The 22,973-nt window shown below is 33.1% G+C and overlaps 1 protein-coding gene across 4 annotated transcripts; it reads left to right on the top strand.

Moving 5' to 3' along the window:
• The first annotated feature begins 491 nt into the window (after positions 1 to 491).
• LOC148781036 (4-coumarate--CoA ligase-like 9) lies at positions 492 to 8,289 on the top strand. Of its 4 annotated transcripts, none has more exons than XM_088873900.1 (7): positions 492 to 1,497; positions 3,955 to 4,141; positions 4,971 to 5,107; positions 5,178 to 5,245; positions 5,708 to 5,800; positions 7,148 to 7,250; positions 7,937 to 8,289. In XM_088873900.1, the coding sequence occupies exons 1-7, from the start codon at positions 517 to 519 to the stop codon at positions 8,060 to 8,062; spliced, it is 1,695 nt and encodes a 564-aa protein (XP_088730026.1). In that variant the 5' UTR covers positions 492 to 516; the 3' UTR covers positions 8,063 to 8,289. The 4 variants fall into 4 exon arrangements, with proteins under 4 accessions (XP_088730026.1, XP_088730025.1, XP_088730028.1 ...); XM_088873899.1 differs by having other exon boundaries at positions 4,962 to 5,107; XM_088873902.1 differs by lacking the exon at positions 5,708 to 5,800.
• Positions 8,290 to 22,973: the final 14,684 nt, after the last annotated feature.

Raw genomic sequence — 22,973 nt, 5'->3', positions numbered from 1 at the left:
TTTTGGAATTTATGACAAAAAATATGGGAGCAGTGCTTTATTGTTATTGAAATTTATGGCACGGTTTTGTATGATATATGGCTTGTAAAACAAAAAATATAGGAGCAGTGCTTTATTGCATTTGAAATTTATGACAGGTTTTTGTATGATATATGACTTGAAAAACAAAAAATATGGCAGCAATGCCTTATTGAGTTTAGAATTTATGATAGGTTTTATATGGTACATTGCTTGAAAAACAAAAAATATAAGAGCAATGTTTTATTGCGTGTGAAATTTATAAAAGGTTTTGTATAGTATATGGCTTGAAAAACAAAAAATATCACAGCAATTGAAATTTTTTTGTTTTATGTAGTCTTATGACTACATGATTATTAGTCATAGTTTTATGAATTGATATCATATCTTATAAATATGATATCATATCTTATGAATTGATTATCATAATGATTATGTAGTCATTAAATGGAGTAATATGTTAGTGAGAGAGAGGGAGTTCAGTGGAGAGAGAGAGAGATGGGTCCTCGCCCCTCATGCATCGACCCAAAGAGCGGGTTCTGCAGAGACAAGGGCACATTCTACAGCCTCCGGCCCACGCCCAATCTCACTCCTCTCGACCTCACATCATACATTTTCTCTCTCATCCCCAACCCGCCTCCCTCCTCCCCCGCCCTCGTCGACGTCTCCGCCAAGTCCCTCATCTCCTATGGCGATCTCCGATCAATGGTCTCCTCTCTCTCTTTCTCTCTTCAATCCGAGTTTGCCATCCAAAAAGGTGATGGCGTCTTCATTCTCTCTCCATCTTCAATCTATATCCCCATAATCTCTCTCTCCTCTCTCTCTCTAGGAGCCATTGTCTCCCCTTCCAACCCAATAAACACCAAGTCTGAGATAGAGCACCAAATCCAAATATCTAAACCAGCCCTCATTTTCGCTCACTCCTCAGCAGCTCACAAAATCCCAGCCCAAAACCGAGTCATCTCGATCGATTCGCTCGAATTCCGCCGACTCATTGAATCGCCGAGATCGAGCCCGGAAAGGGTCACCATCGATCCAGATGATCCTGCATCGATCCTCTACTCCTCTGGCACGACGGGCCGAGTCAAGGGCGTTATTTGGACACAAAGAAATTACACTGCAATGCTGGCGGAGCTATTGTCATTGAGGATCGAGAAGAGGACGTGCTCATTCATTACGGTGCCGTTATTTCACGTCTACGGTTTCGCCGTTTGCTTGAAGGGGTTGGCGTTTGGGGAGACGGTGGTTCTGACGGGTGAAGGAAGGTTTGAGGTGAGGTTTGTGTGCAGGGCGGTGGAGGAGTGGAGGGTCACGCATTTGGTGGCGGCGCCGCTCGTTTTGGCAGCGATGAGTACAGGTGAGGAGGCCGAAGGTTTTGATTTGGGTAGTTTGGAGGCGGTGATCATCGGCGGCGCGCCGCTTGGAAAGGAGATGATCACGAGGTTTAAAAGGAGGTTTCCATGGGTCATTGTTGCCCAGGTAAATAGTAGCTCAACTGTTGCGTGAAATCACTGCCCTATAAAGGTTATTATAGTGGGGGTGATCTCCTGGTGGCCCGCCTAATCGGGCCGGCGTTGAAAAGGGAGGGCATGAGCTACAAAATGTGGCCTGAGGATCGGCCAGGTCCTGGCCAACATAGTCCGACGGCTGGTCAGCCCAGCCCAGCCCTGCCCTGCCCTGCTTGGTCCTGTACTTTGCCCTTTGGCCCGGTCCAGGCCAGGGCAAGGCCAGCTCTATTACGCCAGGCCCGAACTGTTGCCGGCTCTAGTTATACACAATATTTTTTTTATTCAGTAAAGTTATGCACAGTCCTCTCTTTGCCGTCTATCTCATTATCAATGGATAGTTGATGTGCCTCCAGAGTGCAAGGCCTCCACATAGTTTTATTTTTTATTTTTTATTTTTTTCTACAAAAACGTTTTGGCCATAAATCAACCCTACTTTTACAGTTTCACATTTACCCTACTTTTAGAAATACACATTTAAAAAGGGTTAGGTAAGGGTGCCAACACAATTTTATAATTGTACTAAATAAATTTTGTATATTTATATATCTTTATTTTATAATACAATATTTTTTTTAGTAAAAGAAGTTTTTTTGGTCAATAAAAGAGGCGTGACATGGCTACACTAATGGTATATAATACTCCACTGTCTATGTGGATGACGTCACATCTCTTTGAATGACCAAAATGGCTTTTAGTAAAAAAAAAAATATTGTATTACAAAACAAAGGGATATTATTGTTCAAAATTTATTGAATACAATTATAAGAACAATTATTTCATACGGGCTGAACCGTATTTGTACATTGTACAATATACATCCAGAGGTATAAAGTATCCATCTTAAAGATGAATGCAAATAGGTGGTCCATCTAAAACCAATTGTAACTAACGGTTCGAAGGTTTTCTTAATATAATTATTATTTTTAGTTTTCAAAATTTATTTTTCTTTTCATATTCATGATCTCCATGTCAAATATTATATATTCTCTAAAAATTAAGATCAAATTATATTTTAAAAATATATTTATTGCCAAGCCCACATTTGTACGCGGGCTTGGCCACATGCGAACTGCGTCCTAATTATAAAATGCTCTACGAAATGAGCACCCTAATATAACCCTTTCAAAAATAGAAATTTTATATAAAATAAAAAAAAAAGTTTATATAAGGTGTTCATCTTATACTATTGAAATAAAGTGCCCCTAAAAAATTATCTAAAAAAATGTGATTTGAAATTAGAAAACCAACCTCAACACTTATGGAGATCTCAAGACTTGGATATGAAGAGAAAAAAATGTCAAGTCCTAAAAATAATACATTGGATAAAAAATTATTTGAACCATCTACTTTCAAGATTTTCAAATGTTTATAAATCTACTTGATTTTATTATTTTAATATTTAAAATTTCAAAAAAAATTCAAAAAACAGAGAGAAAAATATAAAAATAATGATTATAGCAAAATATAACACTCGCCAATCTTTGCAAATGCACCCAAATCATAAACAAAGAGATTATGAAATAATCCAACGTTTTTTAAAAAATTTAGAATTTTTTGAAAGTTTTAATATCCTCAAGTTACGACCAAACTCAGAGATATGTGGAGTCGTGCGAGTCACGGTACACTGATTCCATGATTTGGGTTGAAAAACCCAAATATTGATGAGATATATCTTGTTTTTTAAAATCACCATATTTTGGATTTAATTTGTATATGGGTTATTTTGATAATCCACTTTTTAATATTTCACTTAAAAAATGCTAACAGCCTGACGCATTCCAATTTCAAAGCCCATGTCACACACAAAAAAAGAACAGGGTAAGTAGCAGTTATTGTTTTGGCGGGGATATAGATTTTGAGAAGAAAAAAATAAAGGAAAAAGTTTATATAAGGTTGCAACCTCAAAATGTAAAATTAAAGATGCACATCAAAAAAGGTTGTTTTAATGTTAAAAACCATCTAATTGATCATCCCGACATCCATATGTATGAATATAAAAAAAAAAAAAAAATTGAGTTCCATAATAGTGCATCTTGCTGCACATTATCTAGATCGTCCATTTTCAACATTTTCATATGGTTATAGATCTACTTGATTTTAATCATTTTTAGAGTTTAAAATTTTATAAGTAGATGTGAAAATAGATTTTCTGATAATCCTAAGAATTTTTTACACCAAAAATACATGTTATGATAAATTTTAGAGGTGCTAAAATTTGGAGGTGTGCATAATTGGATTGTTTAAGGTTGCAACCTAATAGAAACCACACCCAAAAATAAATACATGAAAGTACAGCACATTCAAGGTTCAAAGCCGAGCTTACATATTCAAAAAAAAGAAAAGCAAAACTAGCCGTTGTTGTTCTGATGGGGATATGAGTTTTGAGAAGAGAAAAGAACAAAAACACTTTAAGTGGTTGTTTTTGCAGGGATTTGGAATGACAGAAGCTGGAGGAATATTTCGGACTGTGACTCCCGAAGAATGCATGCGATATGGGTCATGTGGTCGATTATCAGGAGGCTCTGAAGCCAGGATTGTAGACCCAAACACACTGCAACGCTTACCTCCATGTCACAAAGGAGAGTTGTGGGTCAGAGGAGCCACTATCATGAAAGGTGATCATCTCTCTCCTTTTTGGTTACTTAGATCATGATTTGGAATTTAGCTGAATTTGAAGTAAAATTGGTGGAATTCCAATGTTTCATCTTAATCTACCTGGGATTGTTGGCTTGAGTCAAGCACCAAATGAGGTATTTGAGGGAAGTTTACTGAATCCTTGATGAAGTTTCAAAAGACATTCAGGCAATTGTGGCTATTTAGACCTTCTATGCTTCAAATTCAGCTGAATTTTCATGAATTTTGTAAATTAGACCAAGTGCGAGGATCAATTTTAGCTTAAGATTTAAATTTGGATGAATTTCAGCTGATTCTAAATGGTTTACATTCAATGTACTACACTTATTTTGTTGTCACTCAGCTGAATTTTGACAAAACTTTTGGTTTTTGTCTGAGATCAGCTATTGCAAATTGGAATCCACTCTTTTCATTATAACTGCTTTATTAAATTTATTTAGCTTGCTAGTTTTGTCCCTAACTGGTCAATCCAGGCCAAAATTATATTCAAATTCTGCTTTACCTCTCTTATTTGAGTTTTTCAAATTTTATTGCATATTCTATTCAATTTTCATGGGACCCCTCAAAATTTCCTTTTGCTCCCAACTTTTCTCTAAGACATGTGAAGTGTTTAAATTGAAGACTGGTATACCCCATAATTTGGTCAGTGAGCTGGGAATGACATAATTTTTTCTATGAATTTAGGCCTGTTTTTTAAGACAATTAGGAAACCTGTTATCAAGTATTGGTGCATTGATGTAGCCAAGAAAACAATAATGGTACATCGTAGGTTTGAGCCGAGGTAAGAATAATATAATGCAGGTTACATAGGTAATGAAGAAGCAACAAATTCTGTATTGGATTCAGAGGGATGGCTAAAGACGGGAGATCTCTGCTATATAGACAATGAAGGCCACCTCTTCGTGGTTGATAGGCTGAAGGAGTTGATCAAATACAAAGCATACCAAGTAATATTACTTGCTAGATGCTCTCTCTCTCTCTCTCTCTCTTGATGCCTTATTCAACCCATGCATGCAGGTTGCCCCTGCAGACTTAGAAGACATACTACTTTCTCACCCGGAAATTGCAAATGCTGCTGTAGTTCCGTAAGTGCAGAACTTCCTTTCTCTGTCCTTCCTTATAGGTGTGCTTATTTTTTCCCTTAAGATAGGGGTTACAATGAAGAGAACCTAACGTATATCCAGCATCTATTTTCCGGTATGTATGTATATACAAGTACAGTAGTACCTCTCAAAATAGATTTTGTAAAAACATATATCCTCTTAAATCCAATCCAATCCAATCCAATCCCTTTCCTCCATTCTGCTTCCATATAAGAAACAAATGACCACTCAAATCTCATAAACAAACAAAATTTGCAAAAACAAATCTAGTCTCTGATGTGAGAGGGAAAATTTATATTGTATCACCTTATTTTGAGAGGAAAGTTTGGATTCAAAATAGAATAAAACAATATATGTATCCAAAACTTTCTAGGGACCATCTCTATGAGTTGAATGTTTGGTGTTTTGATCAATCATCCACCATTTGTATTTGTCAATGGGCAGGGGAGATAAGTTGTTCTGCTGCCAGAAAGTATGGATTAAAAGCGGGGCATCTATTCGTCTACACCATCTGTTGATAATTACAGCTGATGGATGGCATGTCTGAGTACCTAAAACTACACTCGTAATGAATATAAGATATGTCCCCGATGTTCTAGCCTTTGCATGACATGGCTGTAATTATATGAAAGAGGTGCCCTTAGTCATTTTATGAACAGGTTGCGATACATATCTTTGTTAACATTTTTAAAATAAATTTAGCTTCTCCTTAATTTCCTTTAATATGAAATTAGTACTATTCTTTTTTTAAAATGCTAAATACTCCCCCTTCTCAAAACAAATTTTAGAGAGGCATTACTATATGTTTGTATTATCGTTGAAATTTATCCCTTGTATGTACTTCTTTGCATTACTATATATTATCATTGAAATTTAGCCCTTGCATGTATTTCTTTCCCTTATATAAATTCCTACATATTGTACCCCTTGAAATATTTATTTTATATTTTTCTTTTATAATATTCCACTTAAGAAAAGAGGTGTATTTATGTGCAAAGCATATGGAACGTTGTATGCTCCCATGCATGTACAAAATCAAGAAAATCTTCGAAATCCTCTGTATTAGAAGAACTGCAGGATAACTTGTAACCGTCTTTTCTTCCAGATAAATGGAATAGCTTATCTTATCCAACTAATGACACAATCTGTTCTGGTACTAGGAATTGAATCAAAGATACTTGATACTTCTTTCATCTTTTGAGAAAGAATTTCACCCTTAATGACTGATAATCTTGATCAGAATCAGGTAAACATATATACATGAAGTCCTGATTGAATTGTAATATGCATTGACACCTATAATTCAGTCGATATGGTTCTCACCATCGATCAATGCATGATGTTCTTCGACACAGTTGCTCTAGACAGTGACAACATTATTGATTGTGAACCCACACTAGGTTATCTACACATAGGGATGGAAAGAATTGCACAAAATTGAACAATCTTCTTATGCATGTTGGGATTATTTAGATACTATGTTAACGGAGGCAATGACCGTGAATGCCCTGGAAGAGTTACGAAATATTCAATCTGGTGGTTTGCAAATTTTTATATATAAAATAATTTCCTCTCTTGTAGTACTTTCATGCTTCTATTTGTATTTTTATTCTACCTTTTTAAAATAATATGGAAATTTAGAACACCCTTGTTAAGGACCCCATCTCCTTGAAAGACTCATTATTTTTTATATTTTGGAAAATGAGAGACAATTCCCTCCCTAAAATGTTTGCACATTGGAGGTCATTTTAGTTTTTCTCCTGAAAAATAAAGAAAATAAAGAGTGCTGTTCCGAATGCACCTCACATTTAAGCCTGCTACTGGATACCGTGTATGTGTATTTTATTCATGGTGATGATGATGATGACGATGATGAATTGGCAGGTATCCTGATGAGGAAGCTGGGCAAATACCGATGGCATTTGTGGTTAGAAAGCCCCAGAGTTCCCTTAGTGAAGCGCAAGTTATGGACTTCATAGCAAAACAGGCATTTTTCTTGACCTTAACACTCGCTAATTGATTTTGGGTCCCCTACATTCTTGTTCTTTTTGATCTCTATGCGTGTGTGGGTAAGCCCTGATTAATCAAGAATTACACTCTACCTGTATGTCTTTATTTGAGCATGTGTAAGTTGGGTAACATGGGCAAGGGTTACAGCATATGTCGAAACTCAAAGGACATGATAATTGTGTATCAAACTTTAGAATACACTTTTACTAAATTATTTCCATTGAAATGACTATAAAAGCTTTTAATAACTTAAAGTCCCTCCTATCACTCCTTCAAGATGATGTACAGGTTCTTGTGTCCTGAACACGAAACTTAATTTTGGTGTTTCTCTCCACATAAATGCTAACACTTGCTTCAGTATCCTTTTAACATAGATGCAGTGAATGTGTACATCCCTTTATGTATTCGTTCATAACTTGCGGATATCACTTGTGATTACGTGCTTATGTTTTTGTCTAGGTCCCAATTCTTTTCCTTCTCAATGGGGATTTTTCTTTAACATTGTTTATATGACTGGGTGCCCTGTCTTTTCACAAAAATAATAGAAGTTCAGCTGAGTTCTCTTTTTTCGATTCTTTATTGGATAGGTTAAGTTCCCTCTATTTGCAGTCTCTCTTTTCTACTTTCTTCTAATGTTTGATGTTAACATTTCTTTTTGGACAGGTCGCTCCTTACAAGAAGATTCGGAGGGTAGTGTTCACAAATTCAATACCCAAAACTCCTGCAGGCAAACTGCTTAGGAAGGACCTCATTCAACGTGCTCTTGCAATGCCTGCTTCCAAATTGTAGTGTTCTCTCTGTTCATATTGGAGAACTTGCATCATTTGTGTGAGAAGTAAATATGAGCCCGGACTTACCCAAAAATAAATAAATAAGAGCCCGGGCTTAAGTGGTTAGCACTTGACAATTTGCAATACTATGTCTTAGGCTCAATTCCTATCAAGGTAGGGGCCCTCTCCCCACTCACTCACCCAACAAAGAAGTAAATACGATGGTTTCTTCCTTGGTTGGCTTTAGTGGCATCGTGTGGGTTTTTTTAAGCCCTTGGCAAGAGAGGGGATAACGACGAGTATAGCAGATAAAAGATGAAACATGGCATGGATCTAAAAGGAAAGAAACAAGGCAACAAGAAAAGAGCGTTGAGAATGAAGATGAATGGAAAATTTGGAATCTCAAGTGCAAATAAAAGTTCAGAATTAAATAGAACTAGCTAGTGGTTAGGGTGGGTGTTGCACGAAGCTATAATGTACAAAAAATATTATATTTATTTCATAAATTTTATTTTCTTTTACATTGTTTTAAAGTAATTTATGTCATGATAATGCAATCATAGTTCAAACTAATTGGATTTTCAATGTTATTAAAAAGTTCCAATTTAGAAATAAATTGAAGGCGTAGTTGGTTAGGGTGGTGGGTGCCACAACATGAGTTACATCCTTACATTGGGTAGGAGACCTCTTTCCTATTAATCTACTAAAAATAAAATAAAAAGTCCCTATTTGTAATATTATGTTATGGCAAACTTTTTTAGATGTTAAATTTTAGATATTTGTTTCAAAAAGAAGTACTGTGAATTTGAAACAAGAGATTTGGAGTCTTAGGAAAGGCTTCATATAGGAGTCCCACTTTCCCCACACTTTTGTTAAAGATAGATATAGATTTATAAACTTCGATGAAAACAGTGAAACTCTGTATTGGTGATTGATTCCTGTTGTTTTGCTGGACAAGAAATTGCATTGGTGACTGAGTCACATGCATAAAATACTGAGCAAAAAAACTTGGAAAGTCATGGCCGTGAAGGTCTGGCTTTATGTACAGACCTAAAATTTCGAAGACAATTAGAAAAACAGATAATAACGGGGAGAAAAGAGTTAGGAGATTTTTATGAACAGTTTGGTTATAACACCATACCCCTTTCAAAACGCTTTCGTAAAGAAAAACATGAAAGTTTTAGAAAGCAAAAATTTAAACAATCTTTAAAGGAAAGGGAAAAATTTTCCAAGAAATTTTTACAAAATAAGCCATCCTTTAAAGATAAGGGAAAAAGAAAATTCCTGTTTGTTATAATTGTGGCAAAGTAGGCCATTACAAAAAAAAATGTAGAGTTACAAAGAAAATTAACTCTCTAGAAATAGAAGATAGGATAAAAGCCCAATTATTTGAAATACTTCAAATAAAAGAAGAAACTTCTGATTCTTTTGATTCATAAAATGAAATGTTAATTGGGGAAATTAATGATGATGAAGATATTATCATTAGTAGTTCTGATTCATACCCTAGTGATGAAAATGATCCAAAAGAAGAAGATTGCCAATGTAATTTTTATAAGGCAATCATTGAAATGAATGGGTTAAGTATCAACATCTTTACCAAGAAGAAAATCTGATTATAGATCTTATTGATAAGATATCAGATCCAGAGGCTAAAAGAGAAGCCTTAGTTCAATATATCAACATGTCTAAAGCTCCATCTGAAAAAACAAGGTCTTCTCTTGTTCTAACAAAAGAAGATTATAGTTTTCATGATATCCTTAAAAGAGTGCAAATCAGAACCCGGGTTGATAGAAAACCTTCAATCTCTGAATTAAAAAATGAAATTAATGAAGTAAGAAACGAGTTAATAACTCTAAAAACAAGGGTTTAAATCTTAGAATTAACCCAGAGACCTCTCAAAGAAGATGATGAAAACACAGACATAGAATTAGAATTCAATAATCTACTAACTGAATATAATATCCTTGTACCACCCGAGGATGAAGATACCATTCCTAAACAAAGGAAGAATCAGAGGCCTCTAAAGCCAATATGAATGTGTTAGAAAAGGTTCAGGATTGCAAGTTTATAAACCTAATAGGCAAAATAATAACCGAAAAATATTTACTAATATTAAAATTTTAGTACAAAAGGAATACAGTTTTCAAACTACTGCCCTGATAGATTCAGGAGCTGACCTGAATTGCATTAATGAAGGGTTAGTTCCAACAAAATACTTTAGCAAAACTACCCAAGTGCTAAACATTGCCGATGGTAGTAAGATGCTTATTAATTACAAATTATCAGATGCTGCAATATGCAATAATGGTGCTTATTTCAGGTTCCTTTTTATAATGGTAAAATGTTTAAGTCAACCTGTTATTCTAGGAACCCCTTTCTTAAACATGCTCTATCCAATTAAAATTGATGACACAGGGATAGAGGCTAATATTGAAGGACATAAGGTTAAATTTATCTTTATTGATAAGCCTAGAATTCATGAGATTAATAACATCAAGGACAAGATTTATTTTAAAGAAAATTTTTTTCATCATCTAAAAGAAGAAATAAAATATAAAAATATAGAAGAAAAATTACTTCTTCCAGAGATACAAAATAGAATTAAATCTCTGAAAATAGATATTGAAAAAAATATGTGTACTGATATCCCTAATGCTTTCTGGGATAGAAAACAACATATTGCTGAACTTCTTTATGAACCGGATTTTCGTGAAGGAAAAATTCCTACTAAAGTAAGGCCTATTCAAATGAATAATAGGCTACTAGAAATCTATAAAAGAGGATTAAAAATTTCATTCATGATATTTTGAAATTTTGATGGTACATTTTTTAAATCAAACGGCATGACGTTCCATTCAAATTGTCCAAATAGGACATTAAAAGCAGTTTTGTATTTGTCTTTTTCAACAATATGGATTTGCCAATAACCTGATTTGAGATCAAATTTTGAGAAAATACAAGTGTTAGCCAATCTATCCAAAAGATCTATTATATTTGGGATCGGATATCTGATCCATCTCAAAACTTTATTGAGTGGTTCATAATTTATAACCAACCTAGGAGCTCCTCTTTCTATTTTGGAGGCTTTTTCAACATAAAAGGCTTAGCAACTCCAGGGTGATGAGATTTTTCTCAATAATTCTTTTATACTAAATTTATAATTTTTTATATTGATGATGTACTTGTTTTCTCAGAATCGGTTTATCAACATTGGAAACATTTAAGTACATTTATAAAAGCCATAAAAAATGCTGGCTTAGTAGTTTATGCAAAAAAGATAAATCTTTTCCAAACGAAAATAAGATTTTTAGGACACAACATTTTTCAAAGAAGAATCATTCCCATTGATAGAGCAATAGAATTTGCATCTAAATTTTCAGATGTGATTACGGGAAAAAGTGAATTACAAAAATTCCTTGGATGTTTAAATTATATTTCTGTCTTCTATAAAGATCCGACGTGGATGCAAAACCTTTATTCCAAAGATTGAAAAAGCATCATCCGGAATTGACTGATGAACATACTAAGGTAGTCAGAAAAATTAAAATGAAAGCTAAAGAATTACCATGTCTAGCCCTATCCAGTCCTGCAGCGTTTAAAATTATAGAGACAGACACTTCAGAACAGGGACTCGGTGCGGTATTAAAACAAAGAATCAATAAACAAGAACAATTGGATCGGTTTACTTCTAAAACCCAAAACCCGACCCAACAAAATTATTCAACAGTAAAAAAAGAGATACTTGCTGTTGTTCATGCTGTAACAAAATTTCAAAGTGATCTGCTTAACCAATCATTGCTTATATGAACTGATTGTAAATCAGCCAAAGATATTCTTCAGAAAGATGTAAAAAAATCTAGTGTCAAAATAGATATTCGCAAGATGGCAATGTATTCCCTCTCCTTTTAAATTTACTATAGAACATATTAATGGTAAAACTAATTATTTGCCTGACTTTGTAACACGAGAATTTTTGCAGGGAGGGCAGAAGAAGGAATCATCAAAACCGATCAATGGAAATAATCCTTAGCCCAGAGAAAACCCTGACATCACCATCAACATCAAATGCCCTAATAAGAAAGCAAGTACATGAGATTGATATCTCCCTTACAAATACCAATAAGTACTCAAACTTCAAGTACTAAAACCACTTATTTGAAAACATCATATATTTCTTTGCTGATTATAGAAAATGACCATTAGTCGAAAAATTCGACTGAAGTAGCTGTATATATCTAAGGCAACATATGCATCTTAATATGGGCGAAAGATGCAGGGAATGGTATGAAAATAATTTTATGGAAACAGGTTCGGTATTCATAATACACCATTATCGAAACAATGATACAGAAATAGCATACTCCAAATTCCAAATCAAAAAAGTCATTTCTTACAGAAAATGGGGACAAGATCCTTTAAAACCAATGAGCATTAATACAAAAGGATTTAAAATCAAATCCTACCATTACTTCGAATATATAAAAGCATGGGATGAAGTTTTTTCCTACCAAAATGTAAAAAGTTCGCACAATTGGTATATTCAGTTTAAAATAACTGAGCTAAATGAGTTTCCTAATTGGTTTAAAAATTGGTTCTCTATATGGGGATCATCAAGCCAAATTCTTTCAACTGATCTACAAATTTCACAAAGAAAATTCTCTGATTATAATAGTCAGAGTCTTAAAAGAGACTATCATATATATTTTATGACTTTATATCAGGTCCCGTGGATTTTAAAATGGGATTATCAAATATCATAAGATGATATGGACAGTTGGGATTATATTCCCGAATTGAGAAGACAAATATATCAAATGGTGGGACAATCACAAAAATGAATCCATGAGTCCAGATAGAATAAATATGAAACTTATACCTTCAGTTTCACCGCAAAAAGAAAAAATGGAGATAGCAAAATATATTGCAATATTACAACAACAAAACCCTAAACTATCTAAAGAAGAGCTTAAAAGGAGGTTCTAGAGTGTCATAGAAGACAATGTAGAGAAAATGTCCACCTCTACCCAAAGTGATAAACAAGAAGATTACAGTCCAATGAACGACGATGACTGTGCATGTATTAAATTTTCTTCAAAATAAAGAAAATTCATAGAGGGATCTGGACGACTCCACCCATATCCAGGATACGTGTCCCAAATCAAAAGAGATCTATTGTAGCCACCGATTACTTTTACTATAGCCACTACAAAAGCCGACAAAAGTGCAAAAGACAAAATCTACTATAGCCACCACCGACTACTTTTACTGTAGCAACTACAAAAACCGAATAAAATAGAAAAACATCTTTGAACAAGATTGTCGGTGCGGATTTCAAATGGATTTCAAATCCGCTTAAGTTCTTTGGCTATAAAAGGAGGTGAACCCCCCTTCATTGAAGACAGAGTTTTATCGGAGGAGTTTCAGCTTTGAAGAGCTTAGTTGGCGTTTACCTCTGGCTTGTATTTTTCTCTTTTCTAAAATTTTCTCTCTCTGTTCCCTCTCTCTCTCTTAGTCCATATATCCGGTGGTGTATCCAACCATCCAGCTTTCCTTCTTTGAGTCTGTAAATGTGTGAGAGTTTGACGAGTGCTTAAGTATATTCTCGAGCAGATAAGGTTGTTTACAAGTGTGTTGTGCAAGCTTATGTACTTGTGAAATGTAAGTTCTCTTCTGTCATTATTTATGTTAATTGTACTTATGTTGATATTTATTCGTGTGTAGCTCAATTCTATTATTATTTGTGCTTAGTTCCGCTTATGGAAGATAGAAAACCTGGTAAGCAAAAAGAGGTTGAATTCATGGTATCATATGATAAGATATGATGATATCATATCATATCATATCATATGATTGTCATATGATATTCTTATGATATTCATTAGGATATGATATCATATCTTATGATATCAATTCATATGATATCATAATGATCTCATATCATAAGATATCATACGAATTCATAAGATATGATATCAATTCATATCATATCATAAGATATCATATCAATTCAAATGATATGCTACATATTATATGAATTGATATCATATGAATTGATATCATATCTTATGACTACATATGATATCATATCTTATGATATCATATTTCTTAGGATATCATATGATATAAGACTACTATATCTTATGATATCATATGTATTCATTATGATATCAATTGATATCATATCATAAGACTATATCTTATGACTACATATAGTCATCTGATAGAGTTTTTTGTTATCATAAGACTATTGAAGCTAACTGTAACAAACTTAAAACAAGCTAACAAACTATTACAGACTGAAGCAAATAGAAACAAACTTAAAACAAGCTAAAAAACTATTACAGACTGTCAGAAGAGAGAGAGTACTTACAGTACATACAAACAATAACTGCATAAATCTTTCCACTCTGGTGGACAGTGATTTGGTAATATAGAGTGGTTACAATCACACATAGATAGAGGATTTTACAAAGAAAGAGAGAAAGATGAGAAAAAGGTTGCTCATAAGATTAAGGGAATAATCTGAGGATCAGGGGAATGCTCTGAGGATCTGCTCTTCCGGTTTTTCTCCCTGTCTTCAAATGGAGTGGTGCCCTCTATTTATAGGAGAAAGAGGGCCTGGATGGATGCCAAGTGGTCCGTTTGATTATTTGGGAAGGAATCTTTCTTTATTGAGAAAAGACAGCTTGATGAAACGTTGGAGACAGGTGGATTCGACTTTGTCGGTGGCTTTTACAGGTGGCATTTGTCGTCTTGCTGCAGTGGGCACAGGTGGTGGCTATACATCAGGTAGTGGCTGTCTTGTTAATCTTTTTCTTTACTTTAGTTACGTCTGCTTTTGCTTTAATCGCTTTGGCCTTGCTTTTAGTCACATCTTCCTTACTTTAGTCACATCTGCTTTTGCTTTAATCGCTTTGGCCTTGCTTTTAGTCACATCTTCCTTACTTTAGTCACATCTGCTTTTGCTTTAATCGCTTTGGCCTTGCTTTTAGTCACATCTTCCTTACTTTAATCACACCTGTCTTACTTTCTGTCACATCTTCTTTTTTCCATCACATCTGCTTTTTTGAAATACTATTGAAAGGGATGAAGGAGAATCTTTGGTATGTACATCTGGGATTTGGTAAGTTAATACAGGGTATGTTTTTGGGATATTCCATGTCCTGATGGGTCTGGTGTGTCTGGTGGCACTTCTATTTCGGGAGTGCTAGGTGTGCCGGATGCATCATGAATTTGGGCAGTTTCTGCCTCTTCTTCAAATATTTTCATTAATTGTTTTTCTAATTCTTCCTTGGTGGCTCTGGGATTTTGCTTTTTCATTATGGTAATATATTCTGTCAAACTATTTGGGTTGGAGAATGCATGTGAGCCATATGCTAAAGGGATTTGTTTGAGCTGTATGTTGTCTGGTTCAATATTATGGTAGACAAAGACGTTCCACCATTTTATGACAATTTGTTTGCCTAAACATGACATATATTCAAAATAATTCGTATTATTTGAGGATATCACAAAATTCCATTTGACGATCCATGGTACCTGATACATAGCAATAAAATATAGGTGGTAATCTATATTGGGATCACTCCCATTGAATTCAATAAAACGGTTTTGAGAGGTTCAGGTAATATTTGGGTTAAAGATCCCCATGTTGCAAACCAGTTTCGAAACCAGTTTGGAAATTGAGTGTTTACTGGCATTTTAAACTGTAAGAACCAGGTGTGAGAATTATATGGGTTTTGGAGTGTCAATATTTTATGTCAGGCATCAATGTAATCAGCATGTCTATAATATTTTATTTGGGAAGTCTGGGGAATATAATCTCTTGGCTTTAGAAATCCCCAATCTTCAAAGGATAATACCTTTCTTATTTAGCAATTTTGAATATGCTATTATTTTCGAATTTTTCTGATTATAATGTACCAAGGAAATAGATTTTGTTTCTAACAGAATCATTTCGTACCATTCTCTTGTTTTGGTACCTACAGATGGACAGAGGTTATTGCATAAGTATTACTTAGCAACATTATTTGAGTTGTCATTCACATGTCTGGATTCGATGATTGCATCAGCAACAAAATAGGTTTCAAAATATTGAGATTTGCTTCGTAAAGTTGGTTTCTTTGGTGTAGAGGTTTGAAAGACCGGAGCTGAAGGAGAAGCTAGAGGTTGGCTTGAGTAAGAGATAGCTAAGAGCACTCATCCGCAACCTAATAATGGAGAATTTCATTAGGAATCTGTCAAGTAAAGCATTACCTCAAACTAGTAATACTCTAAGGATCAAAAATAAAGAAGAGATAGTAATAGATAATATCGAAAAAAAAATACAGAACTGAAATATACCTAAGGTCCTTATAAGTGATATATATAAGAAAGGAACTTTCAACTTCAAAGTAAGTTATGCTATAAAAACCGTAGAACAAACTTTGTCTGTAACAAATACCCAAGAAGATTTTCAGTTATTAACTAGTAAAATAATACAATTCCATAATGATAAAAGTTACATTTATCTTCATATAGGCTTAATACAGGTAGTCATTAAACCATTAACTAGGTTAGGACTTAATAATTCAATATTAGTATGTTTAAGAGATATTAGACATCATAAGTTTATTGATTCCTTATTAGGCATGGTAGAATCAAGTCTATGTAGTGGTCCAGTATACTTCAATTGCTTTCCAAATTATTCTATATCATTAAAGGATCCAAATATTCTTAAGGTATTGACCCTAAACCTAAAAACCCAAGGTTTTGATATGATCCCAAGATCCCAGAATATAGCAATTGTATATAGAATATATTACAAGGATATGACCACATTATGCCCCAATGTCTTACAACATGATACAAGAGGAAAAACAGTATTTTTCCAAACCAATATTGAAAAATCTAATACTATCATACCAAAAACCATAGAATGGTCAGAAATTACCCTACCTGAATCGTGGTCAATCTATAATGAAAACCATCAATACCACGCCCCAATAATAAATAATATTCCAGAAAGGATTATAGAAAAAACTAATGGTAAAATAGAAATTTAATTTACCAACAATAGAGGATATAGTAGTAAAGATGATTCTGAACTAAAATCATCCACTAAACCTGTAATAGAATTACCAAGAAGTTATACTTCTTCCATAAACCCAAAATTAGAAAGCTTATATAGGACAAGAGAAAATATTGTCATCCCACAATATAAGTCAGTACAAAAATCTGAACCAGAATTAACTGACTCAAAAATGGATTTTCAAGTCTTAACCCTTCAAGAAGAAAAACGACATAGTAAACAATTTATTGAACAAGATTATTTGTCCAAAGAAAATAAAGAAATTAGAACTTGGTAGAAACAACATTTTCAACCTAGATTAGTAGAATTATTCCATATAAAGTACAATAAGGCACGAAAAAGAGAACGATATAATAAAGGATTTTTTGTATGGTTAAGAGAAATATGTAACGAAAGGAAAATACATATTCCTAATTTTGAAGTAAATACAATACAAAGTCAATATACTTCATATGAAACAACCGATGAAAATACAATAACAAGTATTCACCCTCCTGAAAAAAGTATTGTAATAAAAGGATCAAATCCATAATTAAAATTAGCAACAAAAGTTACACCATATAAAATGACTACAGGAGAAATAGTACATAAAGCTGAATTAATTCCACATGTAATAGAACAAAATAACTATACAAATTTATATATGCAATCTTTAGGAAAACATGCATCCAGAATTGAAAATATGTTAAGACCTGTACCAATAAAAGAAACCAAAAATGTTTTATTTAAACCACCTCCATCACTTGATAAGGAAAGATTTAATTTTGGAGAAGATAATAAAACCCTAATGGACCAATTGATATCAAAATTATCTAAATTAGAAATTCAAGAGAAAAATCTAAACATTCAGGACAAAGGAAAAGGGAAAACTACTACAGAAATCCCTGAATCATCTACATTAACCTTACAAGAAGAGACACCCATAATTGCTGACACAATAGAAAATATGGAAGAAGCTTTTACGGAAAATAGTCAAGACAATAATAATATTCAAAGAATAGTATATGGAAAATCATGGAAACCATTAACAGCTAGGCCTTATCATCATATACCTACCCCTGTTGATATACAATTCGAAGAAGATTTGGTAGCCCAGAATATTTCTTATTCAGAACGATCAATAGTAAATTGGAACATAGATGGATTATCTGAACAACAGATATTAGATACCATGAAACATATGACCATGTATGCCTCTGCATGCAAAATGGTCGGCAACCATGATCAAGAAGTTGCCAAAGCCATTGTCTGTGGTTTCATAGGATGGCTTCGAGGTTGGTAGGATTTCTACGTACCTGAAACTACAAAACAACAAATTTTGAATAATACTCATCAATGGACTGTTAAAAATGAAAATAATCAAGATATCCTATATTTCGAAAGTGATGCTGTTAATACTCTCATTTACACCATCACACTTCATTTTGTGGGGAGTACAACCTTACTTGAAGTCAGATCTGAAGATTTGTTGTCCAATTTAAGGTGTCCAACCCTATCTCATTATAAATGGTATAAAGATGTTTTTTTTTTCAGACTATTAAGTAGAGAGGATAGCCAGCAGGACCATTGGAAAGAAAAATTTATTGCTGGATTACCATATCTATTTACAGAAAAGGTAAAAACTAGATTAAAAAATAAGAATGGAGGAATAATACCATATTTTGTTTATACATTAGGAAAATTATCTGCCGAAATATGTGCAGAAGGATTAGCCCTATGTACAGATATGAAATTAAAGAAACAATTAGATAAACAGAAAATGACTGGTAAAAAAGAATTAGGAGACTTCTGTGAACAATTCAGATATCATATAGAAAAATCTAAAGATAAATTTCATAAAAAGAAAAGATATAAGTCAGAAAGAAAAGATAAGAAATCTTATAAAAAATATAAAAAAGAAAAAATTATAAAAAGATTCTCTCCAAAATATAAATATCATAAAGGAAAAAAAAAATTACCTGTATGTTATAAATGCGGAAAAGTTGGCCATTATAAGAGCCAATGTAAAGTAAAAAAAAAAAAAGATACAATAATCTTAGAAGAATCCGTTAAAAATAAACTATATGATATAATATAAATATATGATGATAATTCTTCTGAATCTTCCACTGATACTACATTAGTAGGACAAATAGAAGATGAAGATTATTTTATGTCCTCTACAGAACAATCTGAATCTGAACAAAACCTAGAAAAATGTTCCTGTAATATGTTATCCAAAGAGGATACATTAATATTAGACCTTATAAAAAAAATAAATGATCCTGAAGAAAAAATAGAAATTATAACCCAATTTATCACATTAACAAAAGCAAAAAATAAACCAGTTCCATTACTCGAACCTCCAGAAGATTATAATTTTGCTGAAATACTCAAACGAATTAATAAAAAAGATATACTTCAGAGAGAACCCACAATATCTGAATTAAGAAAAAAAAGTAAATGAAATAAAAACAGAAGTAGGGCAACTAAAAACTAGAATCAAAATATTAGAATTACAAAATGACATATCAGGAATTATAACTGATACAGATGAAATCGAATTTGATCAACTAGTAGATCCTAGTTTAGAACCAGAAACTTCAAGAACCAAAGAAGTTGAAGAAAATATATCTGTAAATCTAGTAAATAAAATCATTTCCCAAAAATGGTTTATATTAGTAAAAATTGTCATTGAAGAAGAATACAATTTCCAAACATTAGCCTTAGTAGATTCAGGTGCAGATTTAAATTGTATTAATGGAGGTTTAGTCCCATCCAAATATTTGATAAAACTACTCAAATACTTAATATCGCTGATGGTAATAGATTGTTTATTAAATATAAACTATCAAATGCCATGGTATGCAATAATGGACACTGTTTTCCAACACCTTTTATTATGGTAAAAAATTTAAGTCAGGCAATCATACTTGGAATCCCATTCCTAACATTACTTTATCCCATAACAATTAATAATACCGGTTTTGAAACATCTAGAGTAGGACAAACAATTAAGTTTGAATTTTTAGAAAAACCAAGACTCAAAGAAATAAATAGAGTCAAAGATAAAATAGATAATAAAGAAAAGTTTTTATGTTCCCTGAAAATAGAAATAAAATATAAACAAATAGAAGAAGACTTGGAAAAACCTGAGATAATAACAAAAATTAATAATATTCGAACTCAAATAGAAACCGAAATTTGTAGTGATCTTCCCAATGCATTTTGGGAAAGAAAGAAATATATAGTAGAATTACCCTATGAAAAAGGATTTCATAAAACTAAGATTCCTACCAAAGCTAGACCAGTACAAATGAATACAACCTTATTAGAATTTTGTAAAAAAGAGATTGATGAATTGCAAAGAAAAAATCTAATTAGATTAAGTGCATCTCCTTGGAGCTGTGCTGCTTTTTATGTAAATAAAAATGCTGAAAAAGAAAGAGGAGTACCAAGATTAGTAATAAATTATAAACCTCTAAATAAAGTTTTACAATGGATTAGATATCCAATACCTAACAAAAAAGACTCACTAGATAGGCTTGCTACTGCTACAATCTTTTCTAAATTTGATTTAAAATTCGGTTATTGGCAAATACAAATTAAAGAAGAAGATAAATATAAAAATGCATTCAATGTTCCATTTGGACAATATGAATGGAACGTAATGCCATTTAGACTAAAAAAAGCTCCATCAGAATTTCAAAAAATAATGAATGAAGTATTTAATCCATATTATAAATTTATGATAGTATACATTGATGATGTTTTAGTCTTATCTGATACTATAGACCAACATTTTAAACATATTCATACATTTGTACATGCAATCAAACATGCAAGCTTAGTAGTATCTGCTAAAAAGATAAACTTTTTCCAAACAAAAGTAAGATTTTTAGGTCATCATATTCATTATGGTACAATAATACCAATTGAAAGATCTATTCAATTTGCTGATAAATTTCCTGATATCATTTTAGACAAAACAGAATTACAAAGATTTCTAGGATGTTTAAATTATATAGTAGATTTTTATGAAAATTTAGCAATAGATGCTAAACCCTTATATGAACGGCTTAAAAAGAATCCTCCCAAGTGGACGGAGGAACATACTCAGGCTGTAAGAAAAATAAAAATTAAGGCTAAAGAATTAACTTGTTTAAATTTAGCTAATCCTAATGCTTTCAAAATCATAGAATGTGATGCTTCTGAATTAGGCTTAGGAGGTATTCTAAAACAACGAATTAATTCTAATGAACAATTAGTACGTTATACTTCGAAAGCTTGGAATTCTACTCAACAAAATTATTCCATTGTGAAAAAAGAAATACTTTCAACTGTTCACTGTGTTACTAAATTCCAGAGTGATATTCTTAATACTCATTTTCTTATTAGAACAGATTGCAAAGCTGCCATTGATATTCTTACTAAAGATGTGCAAAACCTTGTCTCTAAGAAAATCTTTGCTCGATGGCAGACGATCTTATCATCTTTTGATTTTTCTATTGAACACCTAAAAGGCGTTACTAACCATCTCCCTGATTTTCTTACTCGTGAATTTTTGCAGGGAGGGCAATACTGATCATTTTGATCCACCAGCTTTATCTTTTCCACTAACTTTGTTTTATGCAAATATGAATAAGAATAATAATACTTCTACTCCTGAACAAAGGGGAAAAGCCCCTATGGAAACTTCACTGGATATCATTCCAGTAAATATTACCCAGTCATCAATAAGAATGAAACCTGCTTTATCACCCAGTAATAGTCCTATTACCTATTCCCCAAATATCAATTACCCAGCCTATTCAAGCCCACCTCCAGCTTCTCCTCCAGCTCCAGTCTTTCAAACCTTTACACCAAAGAAACCAACTTTACGAAGCAAATCTCAATATCTTGAAACCTATTTTGTTGCTGATGCAATCATTGAATCCAGACATGTGAATGACAACCCAAATAATGTTGCTAAGTATTACTTATGTAATAACCTCTGTCCATCTGTAGGTACCAAAACAAGAGAATGGTACGAAATGATTCTGTTAGAAACAAAATCTATTTCCTTGGTACATTATAATCAGAAAAATTCGAAAATAATAGCATATTCAAAATTGCAAATAAGAAAGATATTATCCTTTGAAGATTGGGGATTTCTAAAGCCAAGAGATTATATTCCCCAGACTTCCCAAATAAAATATTACAGACATGCTGATTACATTGATGCCTGGCATAAAATACTAACACTCCAAAACCCATATAATTCTCACACCTGGTTCTTACAGTTTAGAATGCCAGTAAACACTCCATTTCCAAACTGGTTTCGAAACTGGTTTGCAACATGGAGATCTTTAACCCAAATATTACCTGAACCTCTGCAACTCTCTCAAAACCGTTTTATTGAATTCAATGGGAGTGATCCCAATATAGATTACCACATATATTTTATTGTTATGTATCCGGTGTCATGGATCGTCAAATCGAATTTTGTGATATCTTCAAATAATACAAATAATTTTGAATATATGCCATGTTTAGGCAAACAAATTGCCATAAAATGGTGGGACGTCTTTGTCTACCATAATATTGAACCAGACAATATACAGCTCAAACAAATCCCTTTAGCATATGGCTCACATGCATACTCCAACCCAAATAGTTTGGCAGAATATATTACCATAATGAAAAAGCAAAATCCCAGAGCCACCAAGGAGGAATTAGAAAAAAAATTAATGAAAATATTTGAAAAAGAGGCAGAAACTGCCCAAATTCATGATGCATCCGGCACACCTAGCACTCCCGAAATAGAAGTGCCACCAGACACACCAGACCCATCAGGACATGGAATGTCCCAAAAACATACCCTGTATTAACTTACCAA

This window comes from Amborella trichopoda, chromosome 8 (assembly GCF_054954075.1).
Source record: "Amborella trichopoda isolate Santa Cruz 75 chromosome 8, AtrichopodaSantaCruz75HAP2 v2.0, whole genome shotgun sequence".
NCBI classification, from domain to species: Eukaryota; Viridiplantae; Streptophyta; class Magnoliopsida; order Amborellales; family Amborellaceae; genus Amborella; species Amborella trichopoda.
This window is presented reverse-complemented; position numbering and strand designations above follow the sequence as displayed.